An 18,917-nucleotide genomic window follows, 5' to 3' on the forward strand; every position below is an offset into this window, starting at 1 on the left:
TCCCCTTCTCCAATTAAAAAAAAAGTAATTCAATAGTCTAATTAATCTCTTAATGGAGGGAAATGCAATTTTTTTTAATATATTTTGTAGAGAGTGAAGTGCACATTTTAATATGAAAAAAAAATAAGAATTGTGTAATTTGAGTCTCTCTCAAGGGATGAAAATGTAAATTACTCGAAAAATAATATGTATTATTCATGAGCAATTTCTGTAGAAAAAGGTCCGTAAAATTGGTAATTATATTTAGAGTTAACTATATATTATACTACCTCCGTTCCTTTTTGACTGTCAATTTTTAACATTTTACACAAACCAAGACACACTATAAATGTTACTTTTTCTTATACAATGATTTATATTTTTACTATAATAACCTTAGTCATTTAATATCTTATTTAATAAATTTTCCTCTCTGCAATAAATAATTAAGGATAATGTTGGTAAAACAACATTTATTGTTACATTGAACTTTTTAAAGTGACAGTTAAATATGAACAAAAATTTCTTCAAAGTGATACTTAAAAAGGAACGGAAGGAGTAATATAGAAAAAAATTTGTGAGTAAACCCTGATATGATCGTAGAACCTAAAAAGGCATCTTTTTAAAATCGTGAGCAATTCGAGGAACTTTTTGAGCAATCACATGAACTTATTGTCACAAATTTCCTAATAGTCATTGTTACAGATTGGATTTCTGCCCATATAATGACCCAATTCAGGTCCACTAACCCAATACACCGCCATAGGAAGGCTTGTGAAAGGTCACATATGCGACCTACCGCACAATGTAACACTTCTATTTCTATTAAAGCAATTAAACATGTGAATAATACATTTATTCAAGAAATAGAGGCTACGCCACATGCAAAATTCAAAAACCAATAAACATGTATATAAACCTCAACAGTTGCAGCAGAATATAAAACAAAGTAATTCAAATAACATATCATGAATCAATAAATTACAACAACATCGATGCATCTCAAAAATCCCAACAAACGGGTAATCTCCAAACATAACAAAATCCAAAATAGACTAATCTAGACCGACACAACAAGCCTAGATCAGAGCCGACTCAACACCGATATCGGAGAAAGCTCCCGATATCCATCAAGCACAAAACTCACCGAGCACTACTCCTGCACAACGTCTACCCATCCATACAGACAGGTAGGCGGTTAAAACCACTGGGGGTAAGTATTACATCATCATAATCCAAATAACAGTTAGCATGAATAGTTCAATTTAACATCATGCATTTGATCAATAATAATCACACAATAATATTTACATCACACCCCAATATCTCACAACAATAATAATCAATCACATATGTCACGAACAATTATCAATTCACAATCAGCAATCACATATATCAGTAAGACTCATGTCATGATATGCACCTATTGACCCATATATGCATGTGGTACCAAATCTCCTCAAGGTCGTCACCCATGTCCAGATCTCAAAAGATCTCTGCCAGGCCGAAGCCCTATAACGAATAAAACATCGTATCTAGATCTCAAAAGATCTCTGCTAGGCCGAAGCCCAAAACTAGATCTCAAAAGATCTCTGCTAGGCCGAAACCCAATAATGAATAAAACATCATCTCAACACGACTATGATGCATGAACATGTAACAAGACTCGATAATGCGACAACAATCACAATTTTCTCCACAATATATAGGACAACATGTAACGCCCACTTTCGTTTAATCGTTATTTAATCGAGTTTAGGCAATTATATTATAATTATATAATATATGCGTGATTTTGTTATGTTTTGGTGATTCACGATGAATTTAGTGATTTGATTGATGACGTGATAAGTTATGAGTTTTGGAGGATTTGATTATGATATGAGATTTATTTTATTGTTAAATAGAATAAAGATTTGAAAATAATATAAAATATTTAGTTGAGGGCTGTTTTGATATTTTAGATAGTTTTGGGGGAGAAAGTGAGATAAGATAAGTTATTAGAAAGAGGTATAAATAGGGAAGACCTAATATCTTTAGAAAACCATTGTACGTGAAAACTTTTGGAAAAAGGGAGAAAAGCTTAGAGAGGAGCAAGAGACCAAGAGTGCTACGATTTTCTTCAAACAAGGTAAGGGTGAGACTAATGATTCAATAGCATTGATCGTTGTAATTCTGATGATTAATTGACAAAGTTAGGATTGATTTAGAAAAGTTTTGGAATTAGGTCAAAACCCTAAAAATTGATGATCAAACGGTAAAACTTGTTTAGAGTGATGTAGAAACCGTCCTTTAACCTTAGAACATGTTTAGGATGGATTATGGAATCAAAATTAGGCTTTGAACCATGTTGTGTGATGGATTTTTGAGAAAAACCCTAGTCTGCCCGTGCTTCTGTTCATCGCTCGCCACGGCGAGTGATGATCCTCGCCTCGCGAGTGATGAACTTCATCGCTCGCCACGCGAGCCCCTTCCCTTCGCCTCGCGAGTTGTTTGGTGCAACTCGCCATGGCGAGCAACCCTTCCTCGCCTCGCGAGCTTAGGCAGAGTGCATGTCATATTTTGTGTTTCGACATTTTTAGTTGGACCTTGGCTGCCATAGAATGCTTGAACATACCTAGTATTGATTAGGAATGAATGTAGGATCAGAGGGAACCTAGAACAACATTAGTTTGGGAGATGAGTGGTACTCGCCATGGCGAGTAAGTACTCTCGCCTCGCGAGTACAACCAGGATGAACTTGTTTATGTGTTTATGCGATCTGTGTCGCACTTGTTGATCAAGAGTGAACCCCTAACTGGTAATGAGACCTAGTGATGTCGTTTAATGCAGACTGTAGAGTTGTTTAAGTTATATTAATATTAATTGAATATGAACTATTGTATTGTATATTCATGCAAGATAAGAAGATGTGATAATGATACAAATTATGTGCTTTGATATAATGATATCATCTTGTTATGTGACCTGTTTATGCTGCTTCCGTTATTTAACTAAGTGCATAATTATATGATGAAGTTTAGCTCCAAATTATTGGATGCATGTTGATAAGTTGATTACGATGTTTTGTTCATATGTGTCCATGCATAGCATATCATTGAGCTTAGTCCTCACCACGAATATTAGGAGCTTGTCCTCCGCACGTTTTATAAGAGCTTTGTCCTCCGCACGATTAAAGTATATTAATACTTATGATGACGATTGGTACCACATGCATATAAGGAGTCTAGGAGCATTGTCACATTGTCATGATTAAGATGCCTTGTTGATAATGAATGAATATGTGATTACGTGATAAGTGTTTATTGATTATGTTACGTTGTTCATAATGAATTGGATATATGATTACGTGATAACTGTTTAGCATTTATGCAAAGTTAATAATGGAATGATTATGATGTTAATTTATGATTCGCAATTACATTGATTAATGTTATTTTATTATGAAATCTCACCCCTTCTGCTTGAAAATGTTGCCCTTCGTATGGGTAACTTGCAGGCGATCGTGCTTAGTGTGCAGTTGCCGTCGTGAGTGGCCTTGCCTTCACTGTGTCGTCTAGGTCGCTCTGATACGTAACGGGATGGGGTTTTATGCTATAACATGCTTCATTCTCTTACGTGAACTGCCATGAATATTTACTGTTTTGATTAACTCTTTTGAGATACTTGTTGGGCCTGCGTGCCAAAACGTTTCATGAATTATGGTTAAGATTTTCCGCTGCAAATGTTTAAGATATTGGTTAAATTATTATTTAACTGTTGGATTACGTTATATGTGATATCCCGTTGTTTGATGTTTACTCTGATAAATGTTATGTTTTTAAAGAAATTTTAAATATTGGGAAAACGGGGTGTTACACAACACCCAATTATATTGTTCATCTCCACATCATTTGTGTAACACTCCGTTTTCCCAACGTAAAAATTTCATTTAAACAATCAGAGTATTCATCACAAACGGAATGTCACACTTCTTTTCTTAAAAATATAACTGGAATAATTAACCAATTTTCCTTCAAAATTCAACAACATAATATTTAATACTTCGCACCGGAATTTATTCAAACAACTAAAATAATTTTGGCACGAAGGCCTCATCAAAGTATCTCATAAAAATCCAATTAACAACTTAATCATGTAAATTCATAAGCAATACGTAAGGAATAGAAAAGCATGCAACAAAGCTCCCATCCTGTTACGTATCAGAGCACCTAAAGACACACGTGAGAGATAATCCACTCACGACAGCAATCTAAATTATCGATCACCTGCAAGTTACTCATACGAAGAGCAACATTTCCAAGCAGAAGGGGTGAGATTTCACAAAACAATAATATCAAGCATATAATTCATTAATTATATTTAACAACATAAATAACTTCATCTATTAGTAATAATAATCCTTCATATAATAATTCTTAATAACTCAACCAACTTCTAATTATCATTAACTTCATATTCATCACAATCATCACTCTTAACCCTAATTCTCAAATTCTCAAAAACTAAACCTACAACATGTTAAATACAATTTTCAGAATCATAGACTCAAGATTATTGAATGTTAGTCTCACCCTTACCTTAAGAAATCGATTGCAAGGTTCTCTTCTCGTTCCTCCTCTTCCCTAGGTTTTCTCCCTTTTTCTCCAAAAACTGGTTGTACGTGAAAAACTATTCCGACTTCTCACTTTTCTCTTTTTGTAACCTTAACCTACCTATTTTCTCTTAACTCCACTTATTCTCTTAAACTCTTCTAAATTCCCAAATCAGCCCCCAAAGTCTCAATATTCTATTTTAATATATATATATATATATATATATATATAAAATACTTCTACACCAAATAATAAATATATTTCTATAACAAATATATTTCTACACTAGATAATATAATATAATATAATATACTACTAAAACACCAACATATAACACAAAAATAACACACATCATCATAAATCAAATAAATTATTCAAAAAGACTCTAAACTTAATAAAATAATCAAATAAAACAAATAATTCAAAGAGGGCGTTACAATTTGCATTATCAAGAAAACATGCCCATACACAATTAAATCATAGTATTCATCATCACACATCAACATGATTATCAACAATGTTATTCAACAACAACTATCACATATAGTTTCACTCATTCAAGCATTTCCTACATCATAAGTAAGATAGCATATACATCTAATGATAAATATCATATCATTCATTCATACAACTTCACTTAGTTATATAAACATAGTCACCACAATTCTTAATACAATTGGTTCAAGAAACGTTTTTGACCAAAAACCATATCAAGTGGCCACCGGCCAACCTTGACAAACTCCAAGACAAAACGACATAGACAAGTTGAAAACCTTCAAACAATCTTAATCGACAATGTAATCATGAATTTAAGTCGCCTCCGAATCATTAACATTAACCCAAGCACAACTTAAGTTCATATGAAAATCCCATTTTCACAACCTTTCACATTCCCACCTGAAATATCACTTTTTACATGATTAAGATGTTTGACCAATCTTACAAGTATTACCTAAGTCTATATGAGCTGTAGGTTCAACTTGCAAGCTTCATTAATTTACAAAAGTTGTTTTCGACAAAAGTTTAGAATTCCCAAAATTTCCCAAGTTAAGACTGAATTCAAGAATTTCAAGTATAGGCAAGCAATCATTGTTCCAGTAGGTTTTAGGGGATTAACCGTAGTTAAACATGCTTAAAGAATCATTTAAGAAAGCTCGGATTGGCCCCCAAAGACCCGGAACAAAAGATCAAAGTGGCTGAAACTGAACATGTTCGCTTAAGCGATCACCTGGTTCGCTTAAGCAAACGAGTTACAGTAGCACAACACTTTGTTCGCTTTCTGGTCGCTCACCAGTTCGCTTAAGCGACCACATGTTCTCTTAAGCGAACGAGTTATAGTAGCTACCAGAAAACTTCGCTTACTAGTTTGCGCACATTTCGCTTAGGCGAACTGAACCCAGAAAAAGTATGAATGTTCGCTTACCAGGTCGCTTAAGCGAACCTTCATAGGTTTGCAGAAAATGTTACGGGTTTGGACCATTTTTCACCCCAAATCCCCAATTTTGATCCCTCATTGCCAAAATGTGTTTCCAGAACATGTTTATAGGTCAATATGACTAAAAAGACTCACAAAGACACAATCAAACTTGAAAACACTTGACAATTGGACCAATTCATCATTTTCACCAAAACACCAACAACATCTCATTTCTCAACAACAAACCAAGAATTATGCAAACCCAAGCCATGAATTATCATCAACAACATGACTAAACAACAACAACAATTGATCATGAAACATAACAATTCATCAACAACAATGCATAATTCACCAATTGAGCATATTTTCACACATACCCATTTTCATACACTTTGAACATGTAATTCAACTAACACAATTCAATTATTCATAACTTCATACATCTAAACATGTCATCATAATTAGAACACGAATTTCATCACTTATGAACAATTAATCAATTCATCCAATTAAACACATAATAAAAGTAATTTAAATAAATCTAGCTAAAAATCAGGTTTTTACACACAAGAACACCGCCCCAAGCCGCTCCTGATCATTGCATCGATTTCTAACTCACTCTTGCATCCGTCGTTGAATTTCACATAAGTAGTTACACTGAACTTATCTATATAAGTGTGACTCCGCGCCACGCCACGCTCTAGGTCACACTTTACACTGCTCTATTATGTTTTTAGTAATAGGGATAAATTCTTTAAAAGGTTATTTACCCTCTCTGTGATTTTTTTCTTTGTTTTAGAATTCTTTACAAATATTAAAAAATTGATAGTAAAATCAGTCTTCTGTATACTTTTGATAGTAAAAAATTGATAGCAATTGTCGCCATTTATTGTGAATTACTCTCTGAATATGGTAAATTTTTGTACCATACTTTAATGCTAGTTTTTGTTTTAACCAAATTAAAATTTGTTACTTTGACTTTTATATTATTTGATTTGCATATTAATTTTCATTGAAGAAGAGCAAATCTTTAGCAATTCGGCTTTCTAAACACCAAATCCCCAAATTGGTTTTAATTGTTGTTCATCATTCTTTTTATAAATAATTTTAATAATGTTTCTTACAATTTAGTTTCTTGTTGGCTGTACGTGCCAATTGGTTATGCAAAATTAAAAATAACATTTTGTCAAATTGTCCATACTCTATACTGTAAGTCGTGCCAATTGAACATAATACCCAAATTCAACGTGACCTGGGAATGGTAAATTAAGCATTTCGTTTCTCATTCCTTCTCCATTTTTAATGTTTGTTTGTTTGTTAATGGGTTGAGGAAATGCTTATTGTTAGAAAATGGCTTATGGTTCAGAAATTGTTAGAAAATTACGCACTTAAGCACTCGTTTGTGAGAGACAATGTCTACTTGGAAGAGTTTTTAAAAACAACTTCTAACTTATATGAAAACAATTCGACAGATGTTGAAACGAATGAGCAACAACAATGGCTGCTTATGGTTGTCATCCGTAGTGAGGCACTACTCTAGAGTTTGTCCCCCGAGGCCCGTTTTAGTTGATAAAGTAATCAGAGTTTTCGAACAACATTACTCGCTTGGATGTGCCCAAAGATGCTCCCAAACTTAGACAACTACCATTGTTGCCTACTTTTCCTTCTCACCCTTTGCCTCGCAAGAACTCAACCAGTGCACCTAGAGAGCGTGATCATGTTACTGCTGTCAACTGGATTAAGTATTACTTTAAGGGTGCGTCCGATTCTGTCACTAAGTCACATTTCAGGGAGGGTCTAATTATTCAAGCTGAGTAGAACCGTAATGTATTAAAAAAAAAAAAAGATTCCTCTAAAAAAAGATTTAACATATATCCCTTAATTAATTGGGAAAAACTGTCCCCGTGAGTAGAGCTGTCAAAATGGGCCGGGCCGTAAGGGCCGGCCCGAAAGCCCGAATAAAATGTAGGGCTTGAGCCGAATAATTGGAGCCCGAAATTTGAAGAGGGCTTTTTAGCCCGGCCCGTAAAAGCCCTTGGCCCGTTAGGGCTAGCCCGTCCGGGCTCCGGGCTGCCCGGAAGCCCGCAAAAAATACAACTTTTTTTTTTTTTTTTAATGTTACTATGGATAATTGTTATTATCTTGGATCAATCTTAATTTATCTTTTGTTCACTATTAACCTATTTGTGTATATTTAAGTTATTATGTTCAATCCTTAAAGAAAGGGAAGGAAAAAAAAAAAAAACTGATACGGGCCCGGGCTGGCCCGTTAGCCCGGCATATTTATGTATGTTTCGTACTTAAAAGAATGGAAAAGGGAAGAAAAAAATACGGGCCAGGGCTGGCCCGTTAGCCCGGGCTCGGGCTCATTTTTTGCAGCCCATATTCAAACCGGGCTTTTTAGCCCGGCCCTTAAAAGCCCTTGGCCCGGCCGGGCCGGGCCTAAACGGGCCGGGCCGCCCGTTTTGACAGCTCTACCCGTGAGCTTAGCTCAGTTGGTAGGGACGTTGCATAATATATGCAGGGTATGTGGTTCGAACCTCGGACACCCCACTTCTCCACATTTAATTGTGTGAGCTCCAGCCACTAGTCTACTAGACAAAAACAATAAATTTGGTAGGTCATGTAAATTTAGTTTCAGTAGGTCATGTAAACTGAATTTAAGTGTACATACTTAAACGGTTCATGTAAACTTAGTTTACATAAAAAACTGAAACTGTCGTACAGTGCAGTTGAACAAGAAGAAGAAAATTGAAACCAACGTTATTGAAAAGGAAGAAAAAATTTACTTATTTATATGCAATCGAGTATGAATGAAAGATGTTTTGATTCACTATTTAATCTTCCATAGAGATTAATTGAACATCAGGATTGTTTGATCGTTGGTTGGTGAAAGAGAGTGAAATTTTAGAGTGACAATGAATGAAATCAAGATTTTAAGAAAATTTATATAAAAGGATAATTTTAGTATTATCAAAAACTTTTTAAAAAAATTGGATGTAATCAGAAATATATAGGGTGTGCATCTAATCAAATCATTTTATAGAATATTTACGTCACATAATTTTACTAAATGCATGTGTGAAAATGTTTTATATAATCCATATATAAGAAATAATTAATAAAAATTCCATTTCCCCTAAAATAAAATTTCCATTTACTCAATGTTTTATTCTATTTTTTACTTTTTTTTTTTATGAAAATTTACTTGGTCAAATATTTCAGCACGTAACCGTTTTTGATCCATCACGCAAATTAACCCTTTTCTCTCTTGACACTTCCTTTCCATTCCATTCAATTCTTCTCATTTCCATCACCACCAATAAAATACTCTCTTTAACATGAACCTCAATTCAATCACCACCGTCATCCACGGTTGCGCCACCACATTCCACCACCACAACACCACCGCAATTCTTTCACCACATTAACCAATTTTATGCATCCTTTCTGCTGCATCTCCGCAGTCTCCGATCATCAATCTCCCGCTCATCTCTCCATGCCTCCTCTTCCTTCCTCCACCTCACCTCGCTCCGAATCTTCCTCCGCAGCAATCTCCGCTAACGGAGGAGGTGATTGCAGCCGCGGAAGTCAGCTCGCGGTGGTTCATACGGCGGTTGACGTTAGGATCAACGACCTCGTTGGGAATGGAATATCTGGAATACTTCAGAAATGGGTGAATTACGGTAAAGGATGGAGGCATCGATGGTTTGTGTTGCAAGATGGTGTTCTTTCTTATTACAAGATTCATGGACCTGATAAGATTGTAATCAATCCTGAAACTGAGAAAGGATTCAAGGTTATTGGCGATGAATCCATGCGTATTATCAATCGTAACAGAAATTCTCATCACTCTCAAAATTGGCGTAAGCCTTTCGGTGAAATCCACCTCAAGGTTCATGCATTAACCGTTGTCCTTTAATTCGTTTTTAATTTTAATTCTGTTGTTGTTGTTTAAAAGAGGAATTTGAGTCTGAATGTTGAAATTCATAACTAGTAATTGATTTTTAAAGTAATTAATTAATTAATCAAGCTTCAATTGTATATGAACCTGAATAAATGAGTTATCCACTTTTGATGGAAGGCGTATTCGGTGTCCGACACATGTGATTACATCTGAATTTTATTGTCATAAGATCATATTATCAATATTTATGTGTAGTATTTTACGGGAAGAAAGGTTTGATTGTAGGTTTCAACTATTCGCGAGAGCAGATCCGATGATAAACGGTTTTCCATTTTCACCGGGACAAAGACACTGCACTTGAGAGCTGAGACTCGTGATGATCGAGTGGCATGGGTGGAGGCTTTGTATGCGGTCAAAGATATGTTTCCTCGGATGTCCATCAGTGAGCTGATGGCTCCAGTGGACAATACGGCCGTTTCAACTGAAAAGCTAAGGCATCGGCTTATGGAAGAAGGTGTTAGTGAAGAAGCTATTCAGGATAGTGAGCAAATTATGAGGAATGAGTATGCTGCTCTACAAAACCAGCTATTGCTACTTAAGCAGAAGCAGTTGGCACTAATCGACAATTTACGCCATTTGGAGGTACATTTAATGAAAAGTAGAACACTTCATACCAATCAAACTGGCTAATTTTGTTTGATTTCTGCTCTGTGGAATGCTGGTCTTAAATACCGTATATTACTATCAGCAAGAAGGCGGGATAGTGCCTTTTTTTTTTTCATTTAAAAGAAAGTAGAGAATCGTATATTAGCCTGTACATGTTTTAACTATAGTTTTTCTCCATTTTTTGAGCTGTACATTTGTATGTTTGCAATTAAAAGCCAAAAACAAATGGTTTTGATTAATAATATTCAGTATTCTTTGGTCAATTTCTCCCCCTTTACTTTCCCATTGGTTTTAGCAAACAATTAGTCCTATAGCCTGTATTCAGTCAGAATCACTTCTTTACTAATTAGATCCTTCAAATAGGGTTTCGGTGTTGTGGTGTCTCTAAGATATAAATTTTAAATCAGAAAAATGAAGCTCTAGTTAGTGTGTTTATGTAAAGTCTAAATGATCTTTTTTATTTTTTCATTTAATCATTATGATAATTTTTGAACATAACAGCAGCCAAATACTATTGGGAAATTATTCCGCCAACTTATTATGAACAAATTAATGTTAATTGTCTTTATAAAATTTTGTATAAGGCTGAAAAGAGACACTGCTGAGATATATTTATGGGTTTCGTTTGTTTATCTGAACGAAGAAGTCTTTCAGCAATTGAGAAAATAATAAAATACTACACCTAAATTTGAATTATCTTATATTATTTTTATCCAAAAATTTCTCGCGCTTTCATAAATAGTTAGGCTGATAGCCCATTATGAATTAACGTGTTTTGCAAATGCAATTCCTTACCTTGCTGACCACTTCCAATTATTGTCTTAGCATTTCTTTTTAAGGAAAAAATGGTTTTCCCTCATTAAAATTCCAGGAGTGGGTTTTTGTTTGATCCAGTTTTTTTTTTTTTTTTGTTGCTTCTTTATATTTATTGACATATTGATTAAGGCTAAAATTTTGTTTTCCTGATGTAGTACTAAAATTTATTTGTACTTAATCATTGTAGACAGAGAAGGTTGACCTGGAAAACACTGTTGTTGATGAGAGCCAAAGACAATGGAATGGCCAACAGGCTTCATCAATGATGAGGCAGGAAAAGTTTAGTGGTAAGTGGTTGAATATTCAGCCGTTCATAAATTTAAGAACTTCTAATTGTTCATTTTTTGTTTTGCTTATGCATTTTCTTAAAAAACTAGAAGTACTTCCATGCCAGCTATTATATTTAATACACTGATTTTCTATGTACTGTTCCCATTTTCAATTTTTAATCCAGAGGTTAGTGCAAGTGGGTCTGAGGATGATAATGAGAGAAATGATGCAGCAGAGGAAGAAACAGATGATGATGATACCCCCTTTTTTGACACCCGTGATTTTATATCATCATCCAGTTCTGTTAGGGCTTCATCCTTTTCTTCAGATGATGAAGGGATCTCTGTAGTTGGATCCGAGGGGGATATAGATCCTTCTATTAGATCTGTTGGGACTAACTACCCCCACGTCAAGCGGCGGAAAAAATTGCCTGAACCTGTTGAAAAAGAGAAAGGTGTCAGTCTTTGGTCATTGATTAAGGATAATATTGGGAAGGATCTAACTAAAGTATGTCTCCCTGTTTATTTTAATGAACCTCTCTCCTCTCTTCAAAGATGCTGTGAAGAAATGGAGTACTCATATCTCCTTGACCGAGCTTATGAATGGGGAAAAAGAGTAAGTCTGGATTTAGTACCCAAGTTTCACAATGTTTATTGCTTCAGTGTATTGCTGAAAACAATGTTACAACTTTTTAAAACCATTGATGATGTTGTTCAGGGCAATACCCTTATGAGGATTCTCAATGTTGCTGCTTTTGCTGTATCTGCCTATGCTTCAACTGATGGGAGAAATTGTAAACCGTTTAATCCATTACTAGGGGAGACATATGAGGCGGAATTTCCAGATAAAGGTTTTCGTTTCATCTCAGAGAAGGTCTAATCTTAGTCTACACAATGATATTATTAATACACAATTTTTCGTTGTGATTATGTTGATTGCATATGTGTTAACAATGTACTATTCGACACCTTAGAACAATTTCATTAGAAGTGAAAGTTTCTTATTGTTGTTATGGGGAGGGGAGGTTGCCATGTTTCAGGGATAGGTAATGCCACAAGCCTTACTATGTCTTTAGCATTATACTTTATAATAACCTGTCATTGATGGACTACCAGACAGAATTGAAAAGGTGTGAGCATGTGACTCTGTTATTCGTGATTGTTATATGATGTATGTATTTAAGTTTTTATTTGTTGAGATTCCCAGGCATAAAGTAGTTATGTTTATTAGAGTTCCTTAGAACTTCTTGCTCCAGGATGAAAAGGAAACAGTTTTGAGGAAGAACTGAAGTAGAATCCTAGATACCCAACTTAATTTGATGAAAAGAAATACACGTGGTTGTGTGCTTGAGTTCCATAGAACCCTATAAAATACAATAGATCCTGATTTGTATTTAACAAGTGATATCATTGTTTCTACAAACACTATTTGCATTATGAATTTAAAATACTTATTTCTGCTTCCTCTCAGGTCAGTCACCACCCTATGATAGTTGCATGTCACTGTGAGGGTACAGGTTGGAAATTTTGGGCAGATAGCAACTTAAAGAGCAAATTTTGGGGCCGATCAATTCAACTTGATCCTGTTGGTATTTTGACATTAGAATTTGATGATGGTGAAATATTCCAGTGGAGCAAGGTACATTTAACTTCTTGCACTATTATGTGTTGAATGCCACAAAGAAAACACTATACCCTGATTCGGTTCTAAATTGGAACTGTTCTTTCAGGTTACTACATCAATATACAATATCATTTTGGGAAAGCTGTATTTGGATCACTATGGTACAATGCGCATTCAGGGAAACCAAGAATACTCATGTAAACTGAAATTCAAGGAACAATCTATGATTGATCGCAATCCTCACCAGGTGCTTTTATATGTTTTACAGATTATGTATTTGCAACAATTTAACTTTTGTGTAATATAGTACTTGAGATGTGATCCTTTATTGTATATGATAGTTTCTAATTGCAGTTTGTCTGTCTTTGCAGGTTCAAGGTACTGTTCAGGATAGAAATGGGAAAACATTGGCTACATTAATGGGAAAGTGGAATGACAGCATGTATTATGTTAATGGAGAATATGGTGGAAAGGGGAAAGGTTATGAATCTCTGCCAGAAGCGCAAATACTATGGAAGCGGAGCAAGCCTCCCAAGTTTCCTACTAGATATAACTTAACTCGTTTTGCCATCACATTAAATGAACTTACCCCAGGATTAAAGGTCTGTGCTTTTACCCGATCTTTTATTGTGTTTCCAATCTGTGTGTTTAGTTTTTACTTTTTATATTTGCTTTTTAAAAGAAAAATTTGCTATGTTTTTCACTGTCATCTTTTGCCACATGAAAAAATTGTTACTTGCATTAGGACAGGAACCTTTTGACTATCTCTATAACATGGCATAGCTTTAAAGTTTAAGATATTGTGCATGTACCTGGAATTGGACATTGATTATCAATTTTATTTGAGCATTTAGGAAAAGCTGCCACCTACGGATTCCAGGTTAAGACCAGATCAGAGGTATTTGGAAAATGGGGAGTACGAGATGGGAAATTCAGAAAAATTACGGCTAGAGCAGCGACAACGGCAGGTAGATATTTCATTTTATGTTATGCATTTCATTTGTTTGTTTCACTTGTAGGGTAGCCTTAAGTGTGCGTTTGGTCAACATACTAGAAGGCCAAAAAAACAAACGGAAAAGGCGTGAGAGTTGATAATTGGTACACTTTGGTTTCATGAAAATGGATAAGAAATGATGAATATACCAAACCTTTTAGTCTAATTCTATCTGATTTTGTTTCCTCATAAACCATGCTCTATATGAGAGGGGAGTGAGTAAGTTACTTAGAAATTCATATCATTTTAGATTTCCTTACATCTTACTGTCGAACAATTAAAGACTAGGAAACAAATTTAGCACTGAGCCACCCCCATAAGCATTACCTTATTTCTGACCTTTTAACAGAAACGTTTTTGACAAAGTTGTCCACAACGTGGTGTCTCATCCACTCTCATTAGTTAGTAAGAATTTCACACGCCATTCCTTGTACACTAAGCAATACTAGTCTACATAGAATTATGAAGTAGTAAATAGGAAATATCCATAAACACTGCTTATTACATGGCTAGAGAAGTTTTAAACTTTCAAAACTTTTTATACGTTCTCCTAATTCTCAATGTTCTTATTTTGATTGTTTATTCAAATTCAAGTATTTCCACCCTCCATGTGAAAAGGGAAATGAAAGATGTTATTCAGAAATCAGCATTGTATTGTCCTTTGTCTGTTCCGCTGGAACTCTACATTTTAGTTTTAAATCATGTAAATATTTTTTGGTCCACTAAAATAAGTTCATTATGGCCCAGTCTCTCAAATTTAGTCAGCTTTTATTCCCTCTTTTTTGAGTGAAAGGGACCAATTGCGATCATTTTCACAAAGAGGAACCAAAAGGTAACAATTTTTTGCATGGAGCTGAAAACAACAGGTGCCCTATTTTGAATTAATAAAAAACATCTTTAGGGCTTTTTAAATTCGCTGCAAACACAGAATTTTTTTTCTTAGTTTAGTAATCAACATTGAATACACTTGTGAAGAAAATATTAAGAGAAAAACTTATTAGGGGAACACTTTACCATATCTTTGCTTTAACTGTAATGTCTTGATCTCTAGCCTTGAGCACGATCTCTAGCCTTGAGCACATTTGATATATCTAGATGCAACGTTGTAGGGGATCTGCTCTTTGTTTAGCTAGTAGATAATATCAGAAAATATTCAAAAGGTACCTTTGTGAGGTGGGAAATTGGAGCGATAAATATGCTAGTGCATTTCATGTTATAACTTATATTCCTATTTAATTTTAATAATTATGTACTCAAACTGTAAATTTTAGACAAAGGTCCAATTATATTTGACTACCATGTCTTGTTCTAATGCTACCTCCTAAAATATCTAAAATTAATCTACATGATTTTGTTTTTTTGACAATGGTATGTTTGATATCTATGTAAAACGTTTTTACACCATATTTACCACATGTTTCTGGTCCTTACGGATTAAACACTTGTTTTATTGGGATTTAGGCTCGGAAGATGCAAGAGAGTGGTTGGGAACCACAATGGTTTGCTAGGGATAAAACAAGTGGTACCTACCGCTACGTAGGAGGATATTGGGAAGCCCGGCAGCAAGGAAGTTGGAATTCTTGTCCTAATATTTTTGGTCAAATTCCTTCTGAGCATCTTTTAGATGAAGGTTCAACTACATTGTAGTTTTTCAATTTTTTTCCTCCAATTTTTTTACTGATGGGTGTCACGACTGTGATTGCAGTTAAAGTACCCCAATGAGATCCATGATAGTATTAGTATATAATTTGAAAGTTACCCCAATGACATTCTTGATAGTATATAATTTGAAAATAATGAGCAGGTAATAATATGATTTTGTTTACATTCCAAGTCTCATTGTATACCATTTTTGTTATTAGTCACCAAAACTATTAGGAAGAGAGGAACTTAGAAAGAAAGAAAAGAAAAAAAAAGAGGAACTTGAGTTGTTTTCAAATGTTAGTATTCAATTCAATATACAATCTTATTTAATTCCATCTTTTGAAGGGAAGAATTCAATATACTATTTTATCGACCGTTTTGATCTATAATAATAGTGGCCACTGGCCATATGGTTAGGTATTAGTGTAAGTCCTCGTGAGCTTAGCTTAGTTGGTATGGACAATGCATAATATATGCAAGGTTCGGGTTCGAACCGTGGCCACCATCAAAAAAGGTATTAGTGTAAGCCTCGCGGTGATTGTTTAACTGAGTTGTATTTTACCTATATACTACTGATAGTGAAAGTATTAAATAATTGCGACAGCATGCAGGTAAGAAGTTGAAAGCTCCCTGCCTTTGAAATATAAACGGCAAATACATAGACCATAGTAGAGCTTCAGTTATCTAGGAGATTTTGGTTCCTTTTCTCTTTCAGTTATTTTGGTGAGTTTTGTCTGGTGGAAGTTTTTTCGAAAACAAGTACATGATGTGCGTAAGAATCACATCATCAGGTTTGCTGAAGAAGAGAAAATGAAATGATGTATCTCCTTCCTACTTCCTGACTTGATGTTTCAAGTTGACATCTACTTTTTCCCAAAACCCAAATCTCTGCCATATGGACATACATCTCAATACATAACCCTCTGACCTGAATTCCAATTCCATCAAATCAACAGCTATTATGGTTCCCAATTCTCCTCATAGGGATGGATGCCATGACTCACAAAGGAAATGGGATTGTACAAATTTGAAAAGGAATGAGATTCTTGTTTCTTTTTGTCCTATCAGAGTCTTGTCAATTCCATAATAGGAAGAATAAGCTGGGATGATAATAAGCCCTAAATCTAATTTCATCCGGAGTCAACTTTTCGAAGGTCTAAAAATTGTTATTTTCAACTTAAAATTTTATTTTTTTTGGCTTTCTTAACCAGTGTCTTCTGCTTAACATGATCCTTAAAAATAATGGGAAACAAATTAGAGAGATTAAAGTGAAATATATTTTCAATCTTTGTAAAGTTTGTAAATACTGATTTGTGTATAATTAAAAATAAAATTAAAAATTATATACATTTTTAAGTTCTCAGATATATTTGGATACACCTCAAAATTGCTCACTTGATTAAAAAAGCTGGTCGAAAGTTACGACCTGATCAGGAGTAAAATTGAAGTGTCAATTGAGCAACTTTCATTTTGGTATGGCTATGACTCAATTAGAATTCAACCGAATGATTTATAGAGAAATAATCTTTAAACAACCATACACCAGATGATATACACGTTGAAAGGGAAACAAATAGAGTGGTGTAATAAGAAAGTCAGCGATGTTCAATATAAGAGCTCATATTTATTTAAGAGAAATGATATTTGAACAATAATTTTTGTACAATTTTCTTTCTCATACATTCATTATGCTATTACTCTCTCTCTCTCCCTCCCTCCCTGCCCCCCCTCTCTCTCTCCCCTCCCTCCCCCCTTCTTTTAAGAAAAAGAAAATTCTCACAAAAGTTATCATAAACTGATCTTACAAATATCATTACTTATTTTATTTATATACCTCTCCCACATCGGAACCCAAGATAAACCTTCGGTCAAAAGTTCAATGCAGCAAACTCTAGCATCCATCAAAGATTCAAAGAGAAGGTGGCTTAACATGCTGCTTCTTGCAAATGTCTCTAGCTTATCATAATGCGGTAAAAATACTATGGATCTGATGATGGGTTCTTGAAATTTCATTGTAATATCAAGCAAGGGATATCTCTTTTCTTTTTCTATTTTCCCCCGGAACAAGGATATATCTCATCTTACAAGTTGATGTTGATGCATAGGGCTGGCTCAACATGATATAGGTTTAAAGTAAAAAATTAAATGCAAATAAAAAACAAAAATATTTTGTTGAGTCTAATTAGGTTTGAACCTATGTCAAAAGACAATTGCCTTCACAAAATGAGGTGGTCAAAACTTTTTATTAGAAATCGTGGTTGGGTCTAATACAACCCCACAAAACCGGTTTGCCCCCATTTATAAACATATTGTCAGATCAACTCCTAACCGATGTGAGACTCAAGTGGCCCAAAGAATCGTGAAGAGGCTCTGATACCATATTAGAAATCGTGGTTGGGCTTAACACAACCTCACAAAACCGGCTTGTGAGGTGAGGATTACCCCCACTTATAAACATATTTTCAGACCAACTCCTAACCGATGTGAGACTCTTAACACTTTTGAAACCTATTTTTTAGTCCAAAATTTTGAGCTAAATCCCTAAATCAAACCATTTGACCCTTGAGCTGGCCCTGTTAATGCATTGGACAACCTATCAAGTTACTTGCACACCACTACAGTCCCAAAAAAAACTAGGACTGATAATGTTTATTAAGATTTTTCTAATTTAATAAGAGATACCATCCGATAACAATTTAATTTATAAAAAAATACACTTCTTGCAATGAATAAGTCCCAATCGAAGAATCTAGTAACCTTCGATAGATAATCTACTAATCGGCAAAGGTAGGTGAAGGTAACAAGAGAAACTCTTGTGACCCCCGACAGTCTCACGACATATAATTTCCATCTATATATTGTCATTTTCTTTGTTCCACTGTTACTGTGTATGGTGGTGGTCGTGCATAATTTTTTCTTTCTAAAAACAACAAATTATTGACCCGTTCTTAATTTAAAGAAAATTGTTGTTTACACTACAAACAAAGTTAAGAAACACCATGA

At 34.6% G+C, this 18,917-nt stretch overlaps 1 protein-coding gene across 1 annotated transcript; it reads left to right on the forward strand.

Moving 5' to 3' along the window:
• The first annotated feature begins 9,246 nt into the window (after positions 1-9,246).
• On the forward strand, positions 9,247-16,103 carry LOC25495019 (oxysterol-binding protein-related protein 1C). The gene is made up of 10 exons (XM_013598538.3): positions 9,247-9,889; positions 10,187-10,543; positions 11,571-11,670; positions 11,838-12,268; positions 12,371-12,526; positions 13,124-13,291; positions 13,383-13,523; positions 13,648-13,878; positions 14,131-14,244; positions 15,732-16,103. The coding sequence occupies exons 1-10, from the start codon at positions 9,434-9,436 to the stop codon at positions 15,915-15,917; spliced, it is 2,340 nt and encodes a 779-aa protein (XP_013453992.2). The 5' UTR covers positions 9,247-9,433; the 3' UTR covers positions 15,918-16,103.
• The last annotated feature ends 2,814 nt before the right edge of the window (positions 16,104-18,917 follow it).

The sequence above is a fragment of the Medicago truncatula genome, chromosome 5 (assembly GCF_003473485.1).
Source record: "Medicago truncatula cultivar Jemalong A17 chromosome 5, MtrunA17r5.0-ANR, whole genome shotgun sequence".
NCBI classification, from domain to species: domain Eukaryota; kingdom Viridiplantae; phylum Streptophyta; class Magnoliopsida; order Fabales; family Fabaceae; genus Medicago; species Medicago truncatula.

Excerpts from the sequence above, each read along its gene's own strand:
- LOC25495019 (XM_013598538.3), top strand. The coding sequence starts at position 9,434 with ATGCATCCTTTCTGCTGCATCTCCGCAGTCTCCGATCATCAATCTCCC. Across the intron at positions 9,890-10,186 it reads TCGGTGAAATCCACCTCAAG|GTTTCAACTATTCGCGAGAG; the intron begins GTTCATGCATTA and ends GTTTGATTGTAG. Across the intron at positions 13,879-14,130 it reads AACTTACCCCAGGATTAAAG|GAAAAGCTGCCACCTACGGA; the intron begins GTCTGTGCTTTT and ends TTGAGCATTTAG.